Source organism: Cataglyphis hispanica, chromosome 16 (genome assembly GCF_021464435.1).
Source record: "Cataglyphis hispanica isolate Lineage 1 chromosome 16, ULB_Chis1_1.0, whole genome shotgun sequence".
NCBI lineage: Eukaryota > Metazoa > Arthropoda > Insecta > Hymenoptera > Formicidae > Cataglyphis > Cataglyphis hispanica.
Window position 1 is genome coordinate 2,111,638 of NC_065969.1, and position 21,798 is coordinate 2,133,435.

The 21,798-nt window shown below is 37.9% G+C and overlaps 1 protein-coding gene across 2 annotated transcripts in view; it reads right to left on the reverse strand.

Moving 5' to 3' along the window:
- Positions 1-17,415, reverse strand: part of LOC126855563 (histone-lysine N-methyltransferase MECOM-like) — an 88,413-nt gene extending 70,998 nt beyond the window's left edge. For both annotated transcript variants that reach the window (XM_050603346.1, XM_050603345.1), the window contains exon 1: positions 16,640-17,415. In XM_050603346.1, the coding sequence (XP_050459303.1) occupies positions 16,640-16,676 (37 nt within the window). In that variant the 5' untranslated portion in view covers positions 16,677-17,415. The remainder of the gene's footprint in view (positions 1-16,639) is intronic.
- Positions 17,416-21,798: the final 4,383 nt, after the last annotated feature.

The following is a 21,798-nucleotide window of genomic DNA, read 5'->3' on the forward strand; positions in this document are numbered from 1 at the left end:
AGACGGAAAGAGAGAGGGAGTGTGCTTAGAAAAGGACATTCGAGAACCGCGTCCGGCGGAATCCGCCCGAAAAGATAATGAAACCCTCCTTTTTTCTTGTATTAGTTACTCGATAAGCGACGGGATACTTTTTTTCTTGTCTAAAGAGAGAGAGAGAGAGAGAAAAAGAGACAGAGAAAAATAAACGATCACTGACACACATTCTTTTTCCTTTCGACAACGACCAGATTTCGAGCGTGTGAACCGAATTAAGTAATGGAAGGGATAAATTAAAATCAAATAAAATCTTAATTCAATTTATATATATAATAAAATTAATTTGTATTTTTAATTTAATTTAAAATATGACTCTCTTTCTCTCTCTTCTTCTGTTTATTATATTTTTTAAATTAAAGTAATATGATTAAAATTCAATCAATCAGGACAAAGAGATTTTAGTTTCCTTTGGTCCTGATTAGTCAAATTCCAATCTTCAATCCTCGATCTTTAATTTTCAACGCGTAGTGTGATACGGGCTTGAGACTCCATGACTCCGAGGAGCCATTTGTTTTATGAGTCGAGACAATTGAACGGCATTTAGTGGCCGAGCGGGCGATAAAACGTGTATCTTTACGGCCTCGCGTCGCGACTTCTAACCGTGTTCGTCTATCTGTATTTGTATATACGCGCTCTTGCGATTGCGTACATGTACATTATATAAAGATTCTTTTCCCTTCCCACAATATGCACATCTGCGATGCAACCATAAACTAGAATCTAAATCGAAAAAAATTAATAATCATTCTCGATGATAAATTTTACGTATGTAAAAGCAGACAGCGATATAAATCTGTCTTTTTTCATATTTGTCGTTTCTTTCAAATAAATTAAAAAAGGTATCTTCTATTCTTGCAAATAACAATCTTGATTTTAATCGTTCCATTCCATTCTCTTTGACAGCTATAACAATTTATTATAAGACAAATCGCGACATGACAAAAATATTCTTTGTGTTTCGATGATGCAAATAAAAAGAAAAGAATTAAGCAAATTCTCTTTCGAACAAACGCGAGTGATATTTGCACGTGTGCGTGAAACCCGGGTGGGAGAGGGGGAGGGGGAGGGAAACGTCTGGACTTTGTTCCAAACTTGTTCCGATTTGCTGCGTGTATTGATTTTCGTTCAGTCGTCATCCAGAGACACGACGACAGGTCGCAATAATAGTTGGGCGCACGAAACGTTTCGCAGAAATGTTTCGGATGGAGTCATCCAGAGTGACTGCTACATTATTGTAATATACTCCCGGAAAGGTAATTTCACACGCGTCTCTCCCGCCGATTGTCATCGGGACGGAAACGAACGCGACGAACAGAACTAGCAGTTATGCTCGAAGGAGACTAAAAATCGACGGAAAAAATACAGAATACATAATAAATGCACTATCAAATATTCTAAAAGACACGTTCGAGACACGTTTTTCCGAGACATGTTTTTTTTTCGAAGACACACGTTTTTGACTGAATTTTTAGATCCGAGTATCCGAAAAAAATTTCCGACGATGCCTTAATCATCAGAATCATCCTTTCTCTAAAAGTTCAGAACAGTTTGTTTGACAATTAAAATATGTGTGAAAATATGTCTAAAATTTTTTTTACACTATTTTTTTACGAATCCTTGGAAACTAGAAACCTACAATTTGTCTTCTTTTTTTATTCCCCCCAGTTTCATCTTTCTTGATACAAAAAATTTATCTTCTCACGCGTATAATTAATATTTTATAAAATCGCTAAATATTCGTGACTCAGGACACTCGAAATCGAACTTCACCGCTGTTCGAGTATCTTTGACGCCTTAGAAGAGCATTACCCTCGGAGAGCACCGCGAGGATAAAATAGACGCAACAGTGGTGTACGTGCCTCGAAACGGCAACACATTTCTCTCCGCGGCTATGTGTTTGTGTTCCTTTGTCACTCTAAACCATTTTAAATATTACGTGATGCGTGAAGTCGCCCGAACCATCAGGATATCGGAGACAAAATATTCGGGCTCAAGTCTGTCGCTCCATTATTAGCAACGCGAAGAGGAGAAAATATATCTCGCGTTATTAAAAGATAAGGCTCCAGATCGTTACTCGATAATTTCTAAATTAATATTAAATGTATTAAAAAAAAATTATCTATTAAAGTTCCTTTTTTGAGAGAGGAAAATAATTAATGAATTTAAAAAATGATGAAAAAAGAAGTCTTTGACCTCGCGTGTAGCTTCTCAGCATCCACTTCTTAACTCGCATGAGATTTCGGAAGCTAATGAAGTTATGTACTCGAGATAGTATAAGCACATTTCGAATTATGTAGATGAAAAGTGCTCTTGGAATCCGGCGTATCTTTCATAGGCTACTGAAGCGTCCCTTGGGAAAAATGTTGGAAGAAACTATTTGAACACAGCATATATTAAAAATATTATTTCTCGTTTGTAATGCATCATAAAAAAAAAACAGTTATAATTATATTACGTATTTTTCGATTATAAAATCATTTTTTATATCTTTCCAAATTAATTGCAGGAGAGAATTGAACGTTCTTTTCTTCGTCTTCGTATTTATGTTTCCAGAAGTGTAAAAGCGATACCTCTCTGACGTCACGATACCTAAACAATTGTTATATCGCTGCCGGACTGATCGTAAAATCGTGTCGCTATCGATAAATCTTTCAGATCTGTCTAAACACAATCTACATATGACCCTGCGCCAACGACTTTTTTTTTTTTCCAAAGCGACTGAAACTCGAGATTCCATCGCGACAACATCGCAACATGAATATCATTTTCCTAGACACATCATTATAATTCGAGAATAGATGTTGATAAAAATGTATTATCAACAAAGTAAAACCTTGTGATTGCAATATTTGATAACGAATTTCTTCTAACCTGAATGAACATTTTTCGGGAATCAAAATACAGGGTGTGTCAGCTCAGATCAATGAAACTTTAAGGTCTTATAAGAAATTGAATTTGGAACAAAAAAGTTTTTATAAACATAGCTCCGGAAATACTTCGTTAAAAAGTTATAGCTAATAAACTTCGAAAAATTATGTTTTTTTGATGGTTTTTAAAAATAACTTCAAGATCCTTCAATCAGTTACAAAAAATAACATCGAAACAAATCTGATGGATAATTAAATAACAAATTAAATTACATAAATTTTATTTAATTCTGGTAACGAATTCAAAAGAAAATAAATTAAAAAAAAAAAAACAATAAAAGAAGCTTGAAAGAAACCATCTTTCGATGGTCTTAGTGTAAACACTAAGACTACATTCGTAGTGCAAACATAAAAACATTGTTATTAAATTTTTATCATAACTAATTATTTACGGAGAGTTTATTAGCCATAACTTTTTAACGAAGCTATGTTTATAGAAACTTTTTTTTTTACAAATTCAATTTCCTATAAGAGCCTGAAGTTTCATTGACCTGACCTAAAATACCCTGTATAACTTACTCTGCACAATAATCTTTTCCGCTATATTATATATAATTGATTAAAATATCCAATCTAATCATTGCATTACAAGTATCAACAGAAAATTTAATAAAATAATAAAAAGCGTTTGATGATATAAGAGAATACTGATAGGACTGAAAATGGAATATTAAAATGAACGCGACCCTTTTTCAAGCCGATGTTCATTCTCGCCTTAATCGCGAGTTACGTGATTTAGCAAAAGCCTAACGGGTCTGAAAGGGCGGTTGAAAGAAAAGCCCCCGTGATCCGCCACTTTCCAATAAACGGCATCACATGCGCGATCCTCCCGAGGCGGCGCGTAAATCACAAGCCATGCAATGCAGGTGCACAACGCGGTGCAGCCGACAACGTGGCAGTTCGCTAATGCGATAGACGTGCCGGACGAGGATGGAGGAAGTCCGAGTGAGACCCCTCTCTCCCCCTCGTCATGTTGATGGTGTACGCGGGGATGGATTGTGGTTGCATGAAGCGCGCGCGAGAACTTTTCCTCCCTGCGCGACCCGATGTCGCAACGTCGTCGGAACTAGAAGTGGCAGCGAGGGGGTTGACTGAGGTTGGCTTCGCCGAAGGCGAAGAAAGAGAGAGAGAGAGAGAGAGAGAGAGAGAGAGGGAGAGAATGAAAGGAAAAAAAAGGAGGAAATCTGTAGAGCTAATTCGCGTGCGAGATAACACAACCGCGAGCGAGGTGGTGTGCGCTATCGTCGAAATGGTCTCCGTCGAGTCACGGAGGGAGTCGGTCAGGGCAGGGAAAGGCCACTGTCGACTTATGCCAGAGGGTGGTAAGATGATCTTATCGTGCCCTCTCTCCTTCCTTCCTCACTCTCTCTCTCTCTCTCTACCTCCTTCTGTTAGTCCACCCCTTTCGCCACCGACCCTCTCGTCTTCTCTTTTTCTCTCTCACGGTAACTACCCTTACGCCCTCTCACCCCTGATGACAATATCGCGTGGCCGCTGAGATAACCGTTCATGTCATTCCTACATCGACTTCTCGTGGTCCGACCACGAGCGTCCACCAGGACGTAGGGACACTTTTATGTTGAGCACGAGAGCCCCGAGTGCACGAGGCCCCGATTGTCATCGACGAAATCTTAGCGCGCGTCTCGGGTAATACGTCGTCGATCGATGGAGGCACGAAAACCGGGAGTCTTATTAAATTACGCGACACACGGGAGCCGGGGCTCGATCTCGCTCTTAGTCAGTCGATATGCTCGCTTTTTTCTGTTCTCGAAATTGCGTGAGCATGATTTCGCTTAAGCTTAAAGCATCGCGACGCGAAAAGATCGATCGCGCAACTGATTCGACAGACATGGAACGTAAACATTTTTTTCTTTTTTTTATTCAGACGTCGACCTGATCCAGAAACTTTTGGCCCAGTTCTTTAAAGATCCTCAGATCTCTCTCGCCAGCACAGGCGAGGAGAACATTGACGGGTTTAAATAGTCGATGTTGGTTCCTGGCGAAATGACATTGCGGGAAATGAGACTGATAAAGCAACGACAAGTAAAGCAACACGCGAGCTACAAAGGGTCGGGTCTCCCTTCTAACTTGAAGACATTCAAGCATTTACAACACCTTGCCTACCGTCTTTTCAAACGCTTTTATCGGATACCAATCCGTTGATAAACGCGTATAAAAATTTCTGGTAACGAATGCATAAATTTATGTGGATAAAAATATAACCTTTTGATTAAATATTTTACAACAATTATACTAACAGTGATTGCTAAATGATTACTAACAATGATTAGTATACGTCTTACAATTAGAAGTCCAGTCTACTTTACAGAGTGAAAAAAAAATAAAATAAAATAAAATAAAATAAATAAAAAATAAATCTATTTTAAATTTTCTGAAAGTATGATGTTTAAAGAATATGTCTTTCAAATTTTATAGAAAAATTCAGAAAATTAACTCAAAACTCTGCTTTCAAAATTGATGTGACAGACTTAAAAATCATCGAATCAACTAAATTGATTAATAATATTAATTATAATTAATTAATAAAAATTAAATATTCTTCTAACCTTTAAGAAGTAAATAAATTTCAGCAGAATTGAAATATCTAATTTTAAAATGACATTACTTTGTAATTTTTCAATTTTCTCTAATGAAATTAGATTCAGTATCTCACAAATATTTTATAGAATAAAACTAGATCGAATCTATTCATTTTAAACAATTATATAAAAAAACAGCATGTCACACTGTCACAAATTATGCATTTTCGAACACGCGTAGCTCGTGTTTAATAAAAAAGCTAAAATATTCATAATTAAAAAATATTGACGTCCTGTTTAAACACCAAAAAATCAATTAAAACGCCAAAAAATCAATTTTTAATATTCTTCAAATAAAATTCTAAAAAAATCATAAATTCATAACGCATTTATAAATCATTTTTCATAAAGCAGATTTTTAATTAATATTCTATTATGTCAAGATTTGACATATAAAGGAGATAACATTACATGATATTTATAATATATTGTGTACGTCACGATTTAAAAATACTTAGAGAAACCACAATGCAATAAAATTTCATTATCGCAAAAAAAATCCACCACCCATTCAAACTTACGCCATCTCTCAATCTCGAGAGAGATCCTTTCCTGGGATCGGCTCGTACCGTGAAAACTATCGACGCTTGCACGAATAATTGCGCTCCGTCTATTAATATTGCCGGGACGACAGCCAAGACGCGAGAGATACTCGTTCGAGCCCAGGACAAAACGACGAGGATCGTCGTTTAACGATCCCTGCGACCTCATGCGCGGACACGCGTGCTCATCCGCCACGGTCCTCTCTCCTCGGCTCTTTTCTTTCTCTCCTCCTGCCCGTTGTCGTCCTCCGAGACTCGTTTCTTCGTGGCCCTCGGGCTCGTACCGGGAATCGCGAGATAAAGGAGGACTTGGAGATTTAATAACCTCGTCAACAATAATGCACGCTGACACGACGCATTACGCGCATCCATTAGCGCGACGACGGCGACGTGGCCGAAGCGTGCCATCGTCGCCGATGCTAATTCTCCGGCCATTATCGACGCCATTATCGCTGCAGAAGCTAACGCGCGGCTAAATCTTCTCTACGGACTCGAATCCCGGAGTGTGACATCTCTTTATGAGTCGCGACGCGACACGAAATAACGCACTTGGCTCGGCCAAGAAATTTCAGCCTCACTCCGTCTTCTCTCTCTTTTGTCTCTCCTTTGCACATTTTATTTTCCCCTCCTCCGAAGGAATTATGTAAAAGAAAATTGCAGACTCTAATCTCTCTAGATAAAAAAAAAATTGCGATCCTCCTTTTGCGATTATTAATTTTTCTATTTTTAATTATATTATCTTTATCTATCGACTCTATCAAATGTTTCATTTTAAGATGTAAGTGCTTTAGAAATTTAAGTTGGATCTTTATCTGTAAAGAAAGATAAATAAGTTTGTGAAAATTTACTTATAGATTTACTGACAATGAGATGATGTAGAGCTGCCTGTGTTGTCACGCACTGGCAATTTCACGACTCAATAGAGCAGAGTACAGCCCTTATTCAGGGGCCGCGTACATTTAATGTACTTATCTAAAGCCAGTGTATTTATTTTATTCGGCATAGTAGAATAAAATTATTCGACAAATATTTATTTGAATTCAAAATTATATTATATAAATTTTGTCGACGTTAAAACTTTTGTATAAATTTAATTAATGATATTAAATTAATAATAGTATTTTTAATATATTTAACAATTCAGTAAAAAATTTATTGTTTAAGGTTTCTTTAGATGATCTATAATTTGCGACAAGATATAGTTCTATTTTTATTAATTTTATTAATTTTATTCAAATGTTTTATACTTTACTGTAGAATTATTACATACTAAACATTGTCTAAAGAAACTGATACGCTTACCTTAAATAAGGTAAACGTATCAGTTTCTTAACAAAATTCCTGAACAAAGATATACATTTTTAGTGATACTAAGTTTTTTTAATTCATATTTTAAAAAATACGAATTTATAAAATAAAACAAAATATCTAAATTTTGAAAAGAAAAAACATCTTGTACATGAAATATTAATTGCATCTAGAAAGAAAAATTGTTATTGAAATATTCTTTCAGAAAAAGTTTTGTTAAAAAAAAACGTGATTCATATTTCATGTAGAAATTTTTTTTTATCAAAATCTAAATACTTTCTATTTTATAAATTTGTATTTTCTAAGATACGAATTAAAATATCTTAAATTTATCGATTTATTTCACACAAGAGCGCACGATTTTACGCAGTTATGCGATGACTTTACAAGTGACGTTTCGATTTTGCATTCGTAATCGTCTCATTTTTTTTTTTCAGATTTTTTTAAACAATCGTATCTGAACGCGAATACGTGGGATTGCCGAGCGCTGATTGGCAGAATTCGCGATGCAAATCGCGACGCCGAGCTTTAACGCGCGCGTATATTTGTCAAACAATTGACCTTTATGGAAGGGAAAGATTCCGATGCGGGAAAGGCGGGACGGATGTCTAATTAGATGATTAATCGTTTAATTGCGGAGTTGCGGGCAACAATGGCGCCTTATCGCCACAGCGCGTATCCCCAATAGCAACACTCGCCCGTTACGTTGTCTAGATTAATACCGTTCGTTGATATCGCGATTCGGATCTATCGAGGCAAACACGATCGTTTAGCATATAAAACTATACAGAAGAAAAAGATTGCATGCTCGTGAGACTAGCTATGGAGAAAAATCAATCAAAATTACACAATTTTTAAGGATTATATTGAATTATTGTATTAAATTATTATTATAATATTATAATATTTCATCAATAATATTATATGAAATGCATACATTTTTGTTTATTTTTGTACATAATGGATGTAATAAAAATAAATATAATTTTGTATAATTATATACATGCTGTCAAATGTCAAATGTCAAAATTGATAAAGTGATAAGTAGCAGATAAAAATTTATTTTTATACAAAGAAGAAAAAGAAGGACATTTTTGGAAGATAAATTAGTTTTTTGTCAACAAGAGAAGAACTTAAATTTAAAATTGTCTTTTTATTCTAAAAATGCGAAACACTTTGCACATCCGCGTCATTGCTGAATAAATTCACGAAATTACACACACGGATACAAAGACACTGTGCGAGGCATATTATTTCGGAAATACTACCACACGATTGTTTATGAACGTCAGTGCTGAAAGCATGTATGATACATGTAACAGATCTGGCCGTCTCGTGTATTTGTCCGTCATGGCCGATTGGCTACATTTGTTTCCAACCGGACTGATTGCATTCCCCGCCGGAAATGGTAAAACAAATGATAAGCGGAGGCAAAACGAACGATTAATTGATGACGGCAAATGCGCGAAAGAACCGAGGTACAGAGAATATCGGCAAACTTTGTAGGGAGGCGGGGGAGAAGACTTTTAAAGAAAAGCGTAAAAAAGAGAGAGAGAGAGAGAGAGAGAGAGAGAAAATTCAAGTCAGCCCACGTGGTGGAATGATCGTTCCAAGTTTCTGTTATCGGATTTTGCATAACCACACTCGGTTTTTCGAGGAAGCGTCGTGTTGATATTTCAGCCCGCGTCGCTGGAATCGATCACGTCCGGCTCGCCCCAATGAGTATTTAAGCTACTCTTTCAGAAGTGACGTCACATTGAATTAGAGCTTGCTATCGATACTAATGCGCGATTTGACGAACCCTCAACAGACGGTTTATGTTCGGCATCAGCTTCGCCTGCGTCAGCATTTAATTTTTACTCGGCATCTACAGGAATCTCCGATTAAATCGTATCATCCACACATTAATATGTAAAAGAAATATCTATAAATTATTTAATTAGGAAAATATTTTTTATTTATTTACTCTTGAATTTTTTTGAAAATGTCTTTATATTCATTATTGGTTCTCCCTCCCTCTCTCTCTCTCTCTCTCTCTTGCTTTCTCTCTCTGTCAAAAAATTGCGTATCATGTAAATAAAAATCTGGAATAATAAGTACTATTTAAATTATTTTTAAGTGCAAAAAAATGCCAATAAATTTATAATCCCAATTTATAGGCATAATCTATTTTCTATAAAATAGATTCAGAGAGATTCAAATGTAGAATTTGAGACATAGTTTTCTCCTCAGAAATATTATATTCGATATCATCACTTTATCATGCCAATTCTCTATGAATTTGTACGAGAAACTTTTCATTTGAATTTTCTTGATAAATAAGAAAGTTATCGGACTTGGCGAGATATCGCGATGGCAAAATCTGTTTTGAGAATAAAAAAAAAAGGAAAAAGAAGAAATGCATCATTATCTCATTGTATATCGATTTTACGAGGCGATCGACTCTCGATCGGCCATTCCCGCTAGTGGTTCGCTTAAGTATTATTAACACCAGGTCGTGTCGTAAAATCGTGACTACATGAGCTGCCTGACGTGCCTGTCACACACACGACACAACGCGAACCGCGATAAACTATTTAGAAGCCTACAATACATACACACACGGCTGCCAATTAAAAGCCGCAACAGCGAAACGAAACGGGAGACAATCTGTGATCTGGCCTGAATGACATTTCGCACTGTAATTCTTAATTATGCGCTACCCCCTCCCCCGACCCCCACCCCCGCCCCTTTCGCTCGATGATAACAACGTTGTCCGAAAGCGAGCGAGAAATACACGAATATTCTGTGAATCTCGAAGACACGAGGCGTTGAGAAAAATTGGAGACAATGAAATATAGCCAAAAACAACAAACTGTCAGAGAAAGGCATTTATCCCAGGCAGCACAAAGGAAATATCTTGAAGATGTCTAAAGGATAACGAGACGTCCTTATGACGATTTCTTTCTAGGGACTTTGTGCTCCGGGGCGCTGTTTTATTCTTTTTTCTTCAGCCGTAACAATATTCTCGAATAAAATTATTTCGCGAGACACGCAGTCGATGATCGAAGAATTGATGCTCGAAGCTTCAGTTTTTTCCATTAGCTTCCCAGATACGCCTCTGTCGAGGCCGCCTCTCCGATCCGATTCATTTTCCTACCTCTCCCCGTCATCGCTTCGTCTTCGATGCATTCGTCGCATACGTCGATATAATAAGCCGTAAAAAAGTTTGTCCGTCGTTAATAGAAAAGGGGAAGTTATCGCACGTCCGTGACCGATTGATCGGCCGATCAATTGTTTCATCGCTCACGGCCTGCAATGTTCGATGCATCGAGAGAGAGAGAGAGAGAGAGAGAGAGAGAGAGACGAAATAGATTCGCTCGCGTGATCGCTATTGCGTACGCTTTTCCACGCGCAAAAATGCGAGCGGTGAGCAAGTAGTCGAGATATTGTGTCACAATGCATACTGCGAATATTGCGGCTCCACATCATTCATATAGAGGGATGGGGGAGGGAGAGGGAGGTTCTATATTAAACTCAAAACTGTCAAATGCTCTTGAAGATGCTGGAGATCAGTAATGTTTTGCAAATTTTTGAAATTTGCGAAATTGTTGGAAAATTTGTTTTCTTGTTAAAAAATATGCGGATTAAAATTTTTGAGATAAATATTTAACACATTTATGAGAGAATTTAATATATCGCTGTTGCGTTAATTAAACTCGAATGTTAAATTATTAAAATAATTGAAAAAAAGTGTAAAAATAATGCGCACGTATCTTTAATTTTACATAATTACACATGCATTATTAGTGATAGGGTTTAAAATTTACAAAAAAAAATTATTGATTTCATTATGCAAAGAGAGTGCCTACAAACCGTCATTATTCCAAATTAATTTTATCATTAAAAATATATTCATTTTACGAAATGAAAAATATATAATTTAAAATAAATATTTAAATAAATATAATTTAAAAATATGTACATTTACAAAATTTATTTTAAATTGCTATAAATTAAATTGCTATCTGCATTTATTTTATGTTAATATATTAACATAATATTAGTGCTATCATTTTTAATATATCCACATTATATTAAATTAACACAAAAATTTGTGTGAATCGTTTAGGACATATATATTAAATTACAGCCAAAATTTTCCAATGTTCTCTTTTGAAGAATTAATCACCGATTAATTGCTAATCTTTCTTTTCATAATCGATCAACATAATTAGATCCATTCTCCCTTATCATTTTATACGTCATTATAATATAGGAGATAGGGAAATCCTTCAAATATATATTAACATAACATTTGATATATATTCTAAGACAAACGCGAGCGATCGCGTTGAAGAGAAGACATCCTCAATTGAGTTCGTCTAATTGTGTGTAAGGAGCAGCGGAAGGACAGTAAGAAGAAGAAGAAGAAGAAGAAGAAGAAGAAGAGGTGGGATTCGCGGTAGCTGGAGTCTCCCGCAGGACGAGAATGGACTGACCTACCTTAGGATCATCCGATCTATTCATACTTTTCATTCAAGCCGCGCTCTCTCTCAGGATGCGAGACAAAAGACGGCGATGAAACAGAACTCTCACCCCCTCCTCCCACGTAATCCGTATGCGTTGTGTTTCTTTAGCTTTGTCTCCTCTCGGATACGAACTTCCGGTGCCGCGCGGTTAGATGCGACACTCAATGGGATGATGCGTCTTTCAAATCTCTCTCCCCCTCCCTGCCCCCTCCCCTCCCTCCTCCTCCCCGCGGTACGTGGATTCCGCGATTATTCCTGCGGATGCCCATGGTGAATGAGAGAGAGAGAGAGAGAGGGTATCTCTCTCTTTCTTTCCGCTTCCTATAAGTTTCACGAATTTCCCCGCTTGTCTCGCGAGCACAATGCGTCGTGCGCATTAAAGGGGATGTTCGTGGATTTCGAACGAGACGAATTTCGAATTTATAATACACAGTGTGATTTTTGTGAACATTCGCTGGATAAAGGAGATGGAAATTATTTAAAAAGAAATATATATATATATATATATTTTTTTATCTTGTATGGAAACTAAAATGTAATGAATGAAGCTAAATTGTCGAATTTAGCGCAATTGAATTTACTTTCGCGTGGAAAAGATGCAGTTTTAGATACTATAATACCAAAGATTAATTTCAATTTATTTAAATAACATGATATACAATAAAATTTAAATGGCATAAATAAAATGAAAAGAATTATCTTTATGTACGTATATACGTTCCTAAATTTCTTTCTTTCTCCTCTCAAGCATCATCTCGTAAAATCATATAACGGGTCGAACTATTGTTTCGGCGATTCGTGAGTCAAGCGTTAACGGATTTTTAGATCTCAAAGATTATGAGATCCGTTAAGAGCGCGTACCTTCATAAACGAATCATCGAGCCGTGGGAAGGGAGCTTATTATAATAACGTACGTTATAGTATCTACGTATTATGTAAAAATTTTGTCAACAATGGCGCACAAAATTATTAATAAAACACTATAAAAATAATTATATAAAAAAAAAAAAATCCTAAACTTATTTTTAATAAAAATTTAATTTTGATAAAAATAAATTTGAATTAAAATTAAAATATTTTCAAATTATTTTTAATTTTTATTTAAATTAAAATGTAATTTTTTATCAAAATTAATTTAGTACTAATATTGTTTTAAAAAATTTATTTTTATTAAAAATATTATTAATTATTATGTCAAAACTGTCAAAAATAAATTTTTGAAAATCAATTTCTTTTTATTGATTTTTTGAATGATTAATCGTAAAACATTCTTAATAATAAATAAATTATATTTTTAATAAAATAAATTTCTCAAATATCAGTGATTAAGATTAATACATATATACTGAAATGTATGTGAGGACACATTTTCTTCTTCCCTCAAAATTTATAACGATGCAATAAAAATGTATAAAACTCTATTTAATTATTTCTTAGAAAATATGTACTACATTTGCACGAGATATAATTCTGTTTATACGAATTTTGTAAAAGATGTACTGCATTTCTACTTGTCGAATCCACCGTGAGCCCTAACAGCGGGAGAAGCGCGAGGTTAATAATAAATTCCGCGCAACATGCCAGAAATAAATGTGCGAGTCAATGGTTTCATGTACTACTAAAGGCGGACTCTCGACGTCTCTCTCTCCCTCTCTCTCTCTCTCTCTCTCTCTCTCTCTCTGTCTCTCCATGCGGCGCGCTGCTGTCATTGTTTCCTTCCGCGTTTCGAAAACATTAGTAGTAATATTAGAGATAATTACACGTATAAACCGCACAGAGATATTCGTTCGAATATTCACTCCCACCGCAGTATTCATGATGCAATAATAAATTAACGAGACGAATCTTTTGTACGCCGATGGCCGCGATGCCGCGATTGTTGAACCGGCAGACAAAGGGAGATTGCACTTTTGTCGGACACACTCGACGTATCCAATATTTACTTCCTGTCAAAATTTTATTTCTCCTCGATGGGCGAAATGATCAATTTCAAAATTCCAATAGACATTCGATGATTAATGTAAATTCGGAATAAAAGTCGCGACAAATAATCTTGAAATATCAGCGAAGAAGCTACCCACGAATGTTTACGGAAAATCGTCGGGGGAAGAGGGGGGAGAAATTGCGTGAAAATCTCGGTGCAACAAGATCGGTGATGGGCGGGACTTTCCATACCGTAACAAGGTGGCGGTATGGAGGACGAGGAGAACGAGCATCCCGGAGTGACTAGACAAGACAACGGGGAAAAAGAGAAGGAATGGAAATATCGACGGTTCCTGGTGCGCCAGCGCGAGGACCGCCTACTCCTCTTCTTCTTCCTCTTCCTCTTCCTCTCTTCCACCTCACCCCGTCACTCTGTCCCGCTGCTTTGACACATCACGGACAATGACACGTTCGCGACGACGTTATCGGAAATTCGCGTCGCGGTCGATCTCGTCAACGGCCAATCGGCGGTCGCCGATGCCGTTATTATTTCATCCCCCTCGGGAGAGGGAGGGGGATTGAGGGGCGGGGAGGGGGAGAAGGGGGATGTAAGACCGATGGGCGACAAGGACGCTGTTATCGACGAAATTTTATATTCTCGGTTCGTACGCGGCTTCTGCCGCGCGGTTTGAAGATACTACGCAGTTTCCGATCGAATTGTCAAAATTACTTCAATATCAATATTAAGTGTAATTTTGGTGATCGATAAGAATGTAATGTTTACGCAAAGACCATGGAAAGGTGGTTTTTTTCAAGTTTCTGCTTCATTCAGTGTTTTTAACTTATTTTCTTTGGAATGTATTATCAGAATATTTCATTAAATGAAATATTTCATTAAATAAAAATTTATGTATATTTAGTTTGTTACTCATCAAATTTATTTCGTTACTTATTTTATAAATGAATAAATAAAGAGTTTTAAAGTTTCTTTTCTCTAAATCATCAAAAAAACGTGATTTTTCTAAGTTCATCAGCCATAACTTTCTTTTAACGAAGCGTTTCCGGAACTATGTTTTTATCGAAACTTTTTCGCTCCAAATTCAATTTCCTATAAGACCCTGAAGCCTCATTGATCTGACAACCTGCGACACCCTGTATATGCAGAGCGTTTGTCTCAAGAATCAAATCTCTGTTAAACGGAATCTCGACTTGGCCAGGACACGGGCTCATTTTGCAAGTCTTGAAAATGAGTTTTATATAGTAGTACCCCCCCCCTCCTACCCCTCCCTCCTACACCCCTTCACCCCTCGTGTGCCATGGTATATATGCTTTTATTGCCTCGTTAAATAAGTTCCGCGGAAAGACTCGTAATGTCTTCCGTTCTAGTGCAGTTTCCAGGAGAGCGATGGAATCGAGTTTCATTTCTGATTCCCTTTATCGATCGCGAGGATTCGCTTCGCATCGCATCGCTGATTAAAAATTGATAAATCTTTAAGTTAGTTTCACTTTTATAATGATTTTCGTCTCAATAACTGATGATCGCGAATAATTTCTATAAAACTAACGCATAAATCAATTTAATTAATTATTCCTTCAGCAATACCACATCGACAAATTAATAATAAAATGTGATGTTAATAAAAAATAAGATAATAATTTACATACTTATTGGAATGTGTAAAGCGAAGGAGTAAAGCTGATTACTTAAGGAAAATCTATCTTACGTTGAATAAAAAAATTTTACATATTTCGTATAGCGGGAGAAAATTTAATTAAAAAGGAAAAAAAGAGAAGGAATTGATAGAAATTGAAAAGAGAAAATTGATTGGAAAACTAAAATTATAATTGCTTAAAAAGTAAAAAAATATTATTTAAAAAATATATATTAATAATGCACAATCATTTTTTTTTTTTTTTATCTATAACAAGGCAATGTGTCATACTTCGATTGCGTCGCATCATGTGTGAGAAATTAAAAATTGCGACGGCCTTCCCGAAATCGTTCTATGACGCTCTTAGCAATTTAAACAATAATTACAATCCCCTCGCTCGTATATTCTTGTCCATTCATATTTTTCAGCGTGTAATTAAAATTATAGTAGCTCTATACGCGCGCAAGGCGGTAAACATATATGGATAAATTATATTCGAGACGAAATATAATAATAAATTACATTGCTTTTGTTTCCATTCTCTTTCTTTGCATTTTTTTCCCATTCATCTTTATGTTTCAAAAAATCACAGATTGTGTGTGTGATTTATCTTATGTATATTTTATATTCTAAAATATCAATAATTTAGTAATTTATATGAAAACTGAATAAATATGATGTTTTGGGAATAAAAAGTTCTTAAATATTTAAATTCTTTTATTAAATAAATATTTTTAAATGTGTATGAAAATGTATATTTGTTTAATTTTTGATGCAATTTTTCGAAAATAAAATTAAAAATGGAAAAAGAGGATTGCATAATTATGTACTTTCTTTCTAATATATTTATGTATATAATGTTTTTTTTCTAGGCTACTTTTAAATACTTATTTAATAAAAACATGAATAAATGTTTTAAAGAATAAAGATTCTAAAATTTTTTAAATCTATTATCAAATGAATATTTTAAAATGTGTATAAAAATGTATATCTGTATAATTTTTGACGCACAGTTTCTCGAAAACAAAATTAAAAGGTGAAAGATGAGATTACGTATTTGGTTTTTTCTTTACGAGTCAACTTTGAAATACTTATTTAATATTAATCGTTAATAATGACGAACGAAGAGCTGTCACTCACCCTGTGCCAGTCTCCTCGCCACCGGCTTGGATCTCATCGCTGCACGACGGCTGGCGAACTCGAAAACAAAACACTAACTGTAAGAACGTCGCTGACGATGCTCCGAGCCATGCGAGTTTATGCACCGATTTATTATCCTGTCGATCGGACCTCGCACTGTCCACCCCTCCCGCCCCCGGAACGTCGATCCTGGATCGTGGTCGCGGGCGCGCGAGCTGTCGCCTCTCACACTCTCGACTGCCGATCGCCTCGAGGGAAGATCGCAGGCTCGCGGAGGTGGCCCTCGGAGAAGATGGAACGCATGCCGGATATACGCGTATATACCCGGACACCAACCAACGACGGATAGACACACGGGAGAGGAGTCTGCGTGTTCTCCTTCCTCTTATCCGACGGCGGTGAAGAGAGCGAGGAGGTTGATCGGTCTCCGTCCGGCTGGGATCCTGACGCGCGTCGGATCTGTCCTCCGACACGGCGCGGAGGAGGCTTCTCCTGTCCTTCGCGTCTCCTCCTCCTTCTCCACCATCCCCTCACTCCTTCTCTCCCTCTCTTTCACGGCGATCCAACTCCCCGTCGACGCTTCTGCCTCCTCCTCCTCCTCCTCCTCCTCCCTTTATTCTCTCCTCGCTTACGCCACCTCTGTCGTTACACCTCCTGCTCTTCCGCCCTCTTTCTGCCTCCTCTTCATGTCGCTACCACTACCACTATCCGCCGACACTACCACCGCGGCATCGCCGACGACGACGACGACGACGACAACGACGACGACGACGACGACGACGCCTCTTCCTCCACCGCTCGCCTTCCCCACCTGCGGAGTCGACCTGGTGGCTTCCCCACCACGTAGGCGACCCGGCTCCGCTGTCCACCAATGATCAGCGGCTGTCTCTCCTCCGCGGTGCACACGGCAGCTCTCTCACGGCGCGACCTCTCGCCACTCCTGGGGCTTCTGTCCTACCTGCCTGTCTCTGTCTCTAGCCGCTTATGCATTCCTCGGAGGCGGAAGACGCTGCCTGGTCGCGATCGACTTGACGTATCTCTCGCCCGTCGATATCACGAGAAATACACCTTAAAGTAGGTACACCTAAAGTAGGCTTCCATTCATGCTTCCCGCGTGATAATTGTCTCCATTTTCCTTCTCGGTCACGGATTTCGGCTTGAATGAAAACCCAAATATGTTATTTGACGTTTGAATTGGGAGCTCGATTAGAAGAAATCGAATTTGACAGCCTCGAGCTTTGTCTGACACTTCGCAGCCTGTGGGTCCTCTCCCTTCAATGATCCAGGAATTTGTCTTTATGCTAGATACGCGATCTCATCATTTGATTATGAATATTGCACATATGATTGATACAGATATCTTGAAGTAATCATTATACGCTTTCCGAATGTACCCGATTTGTCCGCAGTATCACGTATCATCGTTCGATTTCACGATGTCCGTGTAGCGTCCAGTTTCGTTGCATCTCTCCTTACGTCTGCTCTCGAATTGTGCGACGGCATCCTGTTTGAGAACAGGTGTTCGCGCGCCTCTCCCATTTGCTGACGATGCTGATTACCGATCAGCCTTCGTGTCCAGGCCGCTATCGCCGCCGTTATTGCTGACGTGTAGTCTGTACGAGCTCCCGAAGTTATTCACCACGTGCACAGATTATAAACATTCTTGTTCGATAAAAGCTATCGCGCAGCTCTCGCCAACGATCCTGCCTCCAACTGCTACGCCCGACGAATCTTATCGATTAATTTGGTAATTCGTATTATCATAATTATTTGTCTAAGAAAAACACTAAATATTTGCGCGATTGTACTTTTATGAATTTTACTGAGAATTGCTTTCTCTAGCAATTTTTTTTTGTGTATTATATTCTTTTTTTATATTATTTTATATATTTTTCTATTTTATATTACATTTTTTATATTATACTTTTATTTTTTATATAGAGATTTTTCTTCACAATGTATAATTTAATTAATAATCATCGTTCGTTTTCCTACAGGCGTGAGAGTCAAATAAAATTATTAATTCGTACAAATCAGTTGTTATCATTATTTAAAATAAAAAATTAAAGTATGCGAAAATCGAAAATGTGAAATATTTTATTACGTTATTTTCTTACGTCGTTATTTATGTTCCGAGTCATTCTCGCGATTGTTACATAATTTACACGTGGTTGCACATGAGGGCTGCCACGCTGTCTGTGAACACGTGGCAGCGATATCGATCGATAATTCCAGTCGATGCCTGAAAACGCTGCTTTCTACCACGGGCCTACCGTCACTGCTCGCGTATATATAATTTAACGGCGCGGGTTGATTGTATCACGCCGTGCGAACGATTTCGGAGTGATCGGTTGAAGAAGACATTGTCCTCGATCGCGCGAGGACATTCGAAGAGCCGAGAGATCCGTAGAGGAAACTGTCACGCGACGACGACGACGTCGAATCTCGACGGGCAACTCGCTTCGCGCCACCGGCACTTCGACTTTGCATTTCTGGGTGCGTTTGCTCGACTAAGCGAGCCCTCCTCTCCGTCTTCGTCGCACCTGAACGACGACCTCCGACCCCACGAACCGCTCGTTCGGCGCGAAACGCGCCCGCGCACCCTTCCGGGCGCAGCTCCGCCCTGCTCCTTCGTCCTTTCGGACGAGGATCCAGGATCTCGGCTGCTTCCCTCATCCCATTTTTTTCTTTTCCACTTCCTTTCGGTTAAGCCCGTCGCGACCGGCGCGTTTGGAAATTCGCGTAACCTGAGAAGACAACTTCGATCATAAAGAGAGAAGTCTCATCATTTATAAGAAAATTATCTTTGTTCGTCTTAAATAATCACGAAGCTCAATTGCAGGTATTATATAAATTTTGTTAACTTTGAGAGAAATATATATATTTTTATATCAAATTTTTGTAAATATTATTAAAATTGGAAGAGTAAGATACATCAATATCATTTTTATATCATATTTTTCAATATACAAAATTCTCATTTTTTTAAAATTATATATGATAGTTTTTTAAAATAATTTAATATTATATATAATTTATTAAAAAGTCCTTTATTATGCGATGAGTCACGTAAGATTTTGTATTGTATAAATTTACAAATTTTGCAAAAATATACGTGTCGATATCATATTCATATCATATTTTTCAATATACAAAATTCTTGTTTCGAAACAACGTACAACAATTTTTTCTCAAATAATTCAATATTGTCTACAATTAATTAATGAAAAATCATTCAACAAATAATATTGCGCCTACGATGATTTGTCATAATTGAAACTTTATCCAATTAATAAATCGGCATATAAAATTCAGTAAATTATCATCTCTCGCCCTTTACGAACGCTTTAATTCGCGGCACGAGAATGGCGGTGAATTTCATCGAGAGGCACCGAGAATAACCGAAATGTGCCGGCTGCCATCGTATTCCGTTATAATTACACGCGCGTATGAACCGCCGTACGAGCCTCTCGAATCGTAAGGACTCGTTATTTTAACGAGAACTGGCCGCGGCCACTTATTGTCGACCAAGTCGCCACCAAGTCGTTGTCGGCACCGCGAAAAGTTTCGCGCGCGGCTCGGCGCAGAAATATCTCGACGCGCGTCCGCGCCGGTTTATTTTCATCCTGGAAAATCGTAAAACACCGGCCGGCACCTCGTCGTCGGAGAAACGACGAATACGAGCGTGAATCAGCTTCACTTTCAGGGGGCTACGGTTGTCACCAGATCAAAGGATCCAATCGAGCGAGGCTCGTTCGCGATTCTATTTCCGCGCCCGCGGGATTCCACTGGAACAATTTATATATATATATATATATATATATATATCGTAAGCGAAATGGCGAGTTTGAATTTTGCGCTCGGCAAAAATATACTTCGATAGAGCTTTCATTGAGGAATGTGTGATGGTCCAGTGAAGCTTACGCGAGGACAAGAGCGAAAGCCGAGGTGGCTCGTACGAGAAGAAATGCCATCCAGCGTAGAATCAGAAGCGAGACAAATGATATTTATTACGTGTGGCCGGACTCGCTTCTTAGATCCTTGATCGGTGATTCGCGACGGGTTGAACGAGGCCACCCGCTCGAATCGCCGACGTTACATTGCGATTCATTTAACGAGTCATAAATTTCCTCTTAAATCTCTGAAACCATATAGGATTTATTCTTAAATTATGTACTCAAAAAAAAAGAAAAAAGCACTCGGACACATTTATACTTATTTAAGAAATTCGGAAAAAATTCGTAATTTCATAATTAAATTAAATCGAATCGATCGGATCTCATCGTCACCGACGATGAGATCCGCAGCGTGCATTTTCGCTCCAGTTCGTCGTCCATTCTCTCGCGTCGCACAGCCGTCGGAGACCATTTCGCATACTCTCTCATTCAGCCTGCGCGCCTCTTCCTCTTGCAACATCATTTTTCTCTCCACCCCATAACCCGCTTCACCTTCTCTTTCCCTCGTCTCTCTCGACTCACCTCTTTCCTCCGCGAAGCGCTCTTTGTTTCCCGTTGCACGTGCTCCACCCGCGCTCGCGCGCGGATTAAAAACACGACCGAAAGAGAGAGAGAGAGAGAGAGAGAGAGAGGACTGTAAAAAAAGTGTAAAAAACAAGGGGGAGGAATGAGAGAGGGTGGACCAGGTGGGAGGAGGATATGTGTGACTTCATAAGGCATCCATATTCAAATGGATATAGTATTACGTGTGCGTGCTGGTTGCGTTATGCATTCGCAACGACGAGAGGCAGGTGTCGTTCGTTGGTGTTGGTGAGGGTCAGCTCACACGCGCGCGTCGCGCCCGAGTGTGCGTATCTTCGTGCGACGAGAGAGCGCGCACGTTCTACGCGCGAATTGAATACAGTGCCTGTCAGTGGCGTAGGAATGAGCCTCGTTCGCCGATAGACATGTAGAGCGACGCAATAGTGAAATATCTCTATATTTATAAATAATACGAACTGTCAAACAGCTGAGAAGTAATGATTTTTTTAGTTTATAACTTGATATGAATTTTCTCAAATGTAATATAATAAGTTAATAATAATACGATAATGTAATAAATATTCCACGTGCAATTTACACGTCAAAGATAAATAAATTGCTTGGAAAAGCAGATTTCGTCGAATATGTGAATGCTTTTGATATCGGATGTATAATAAAGGT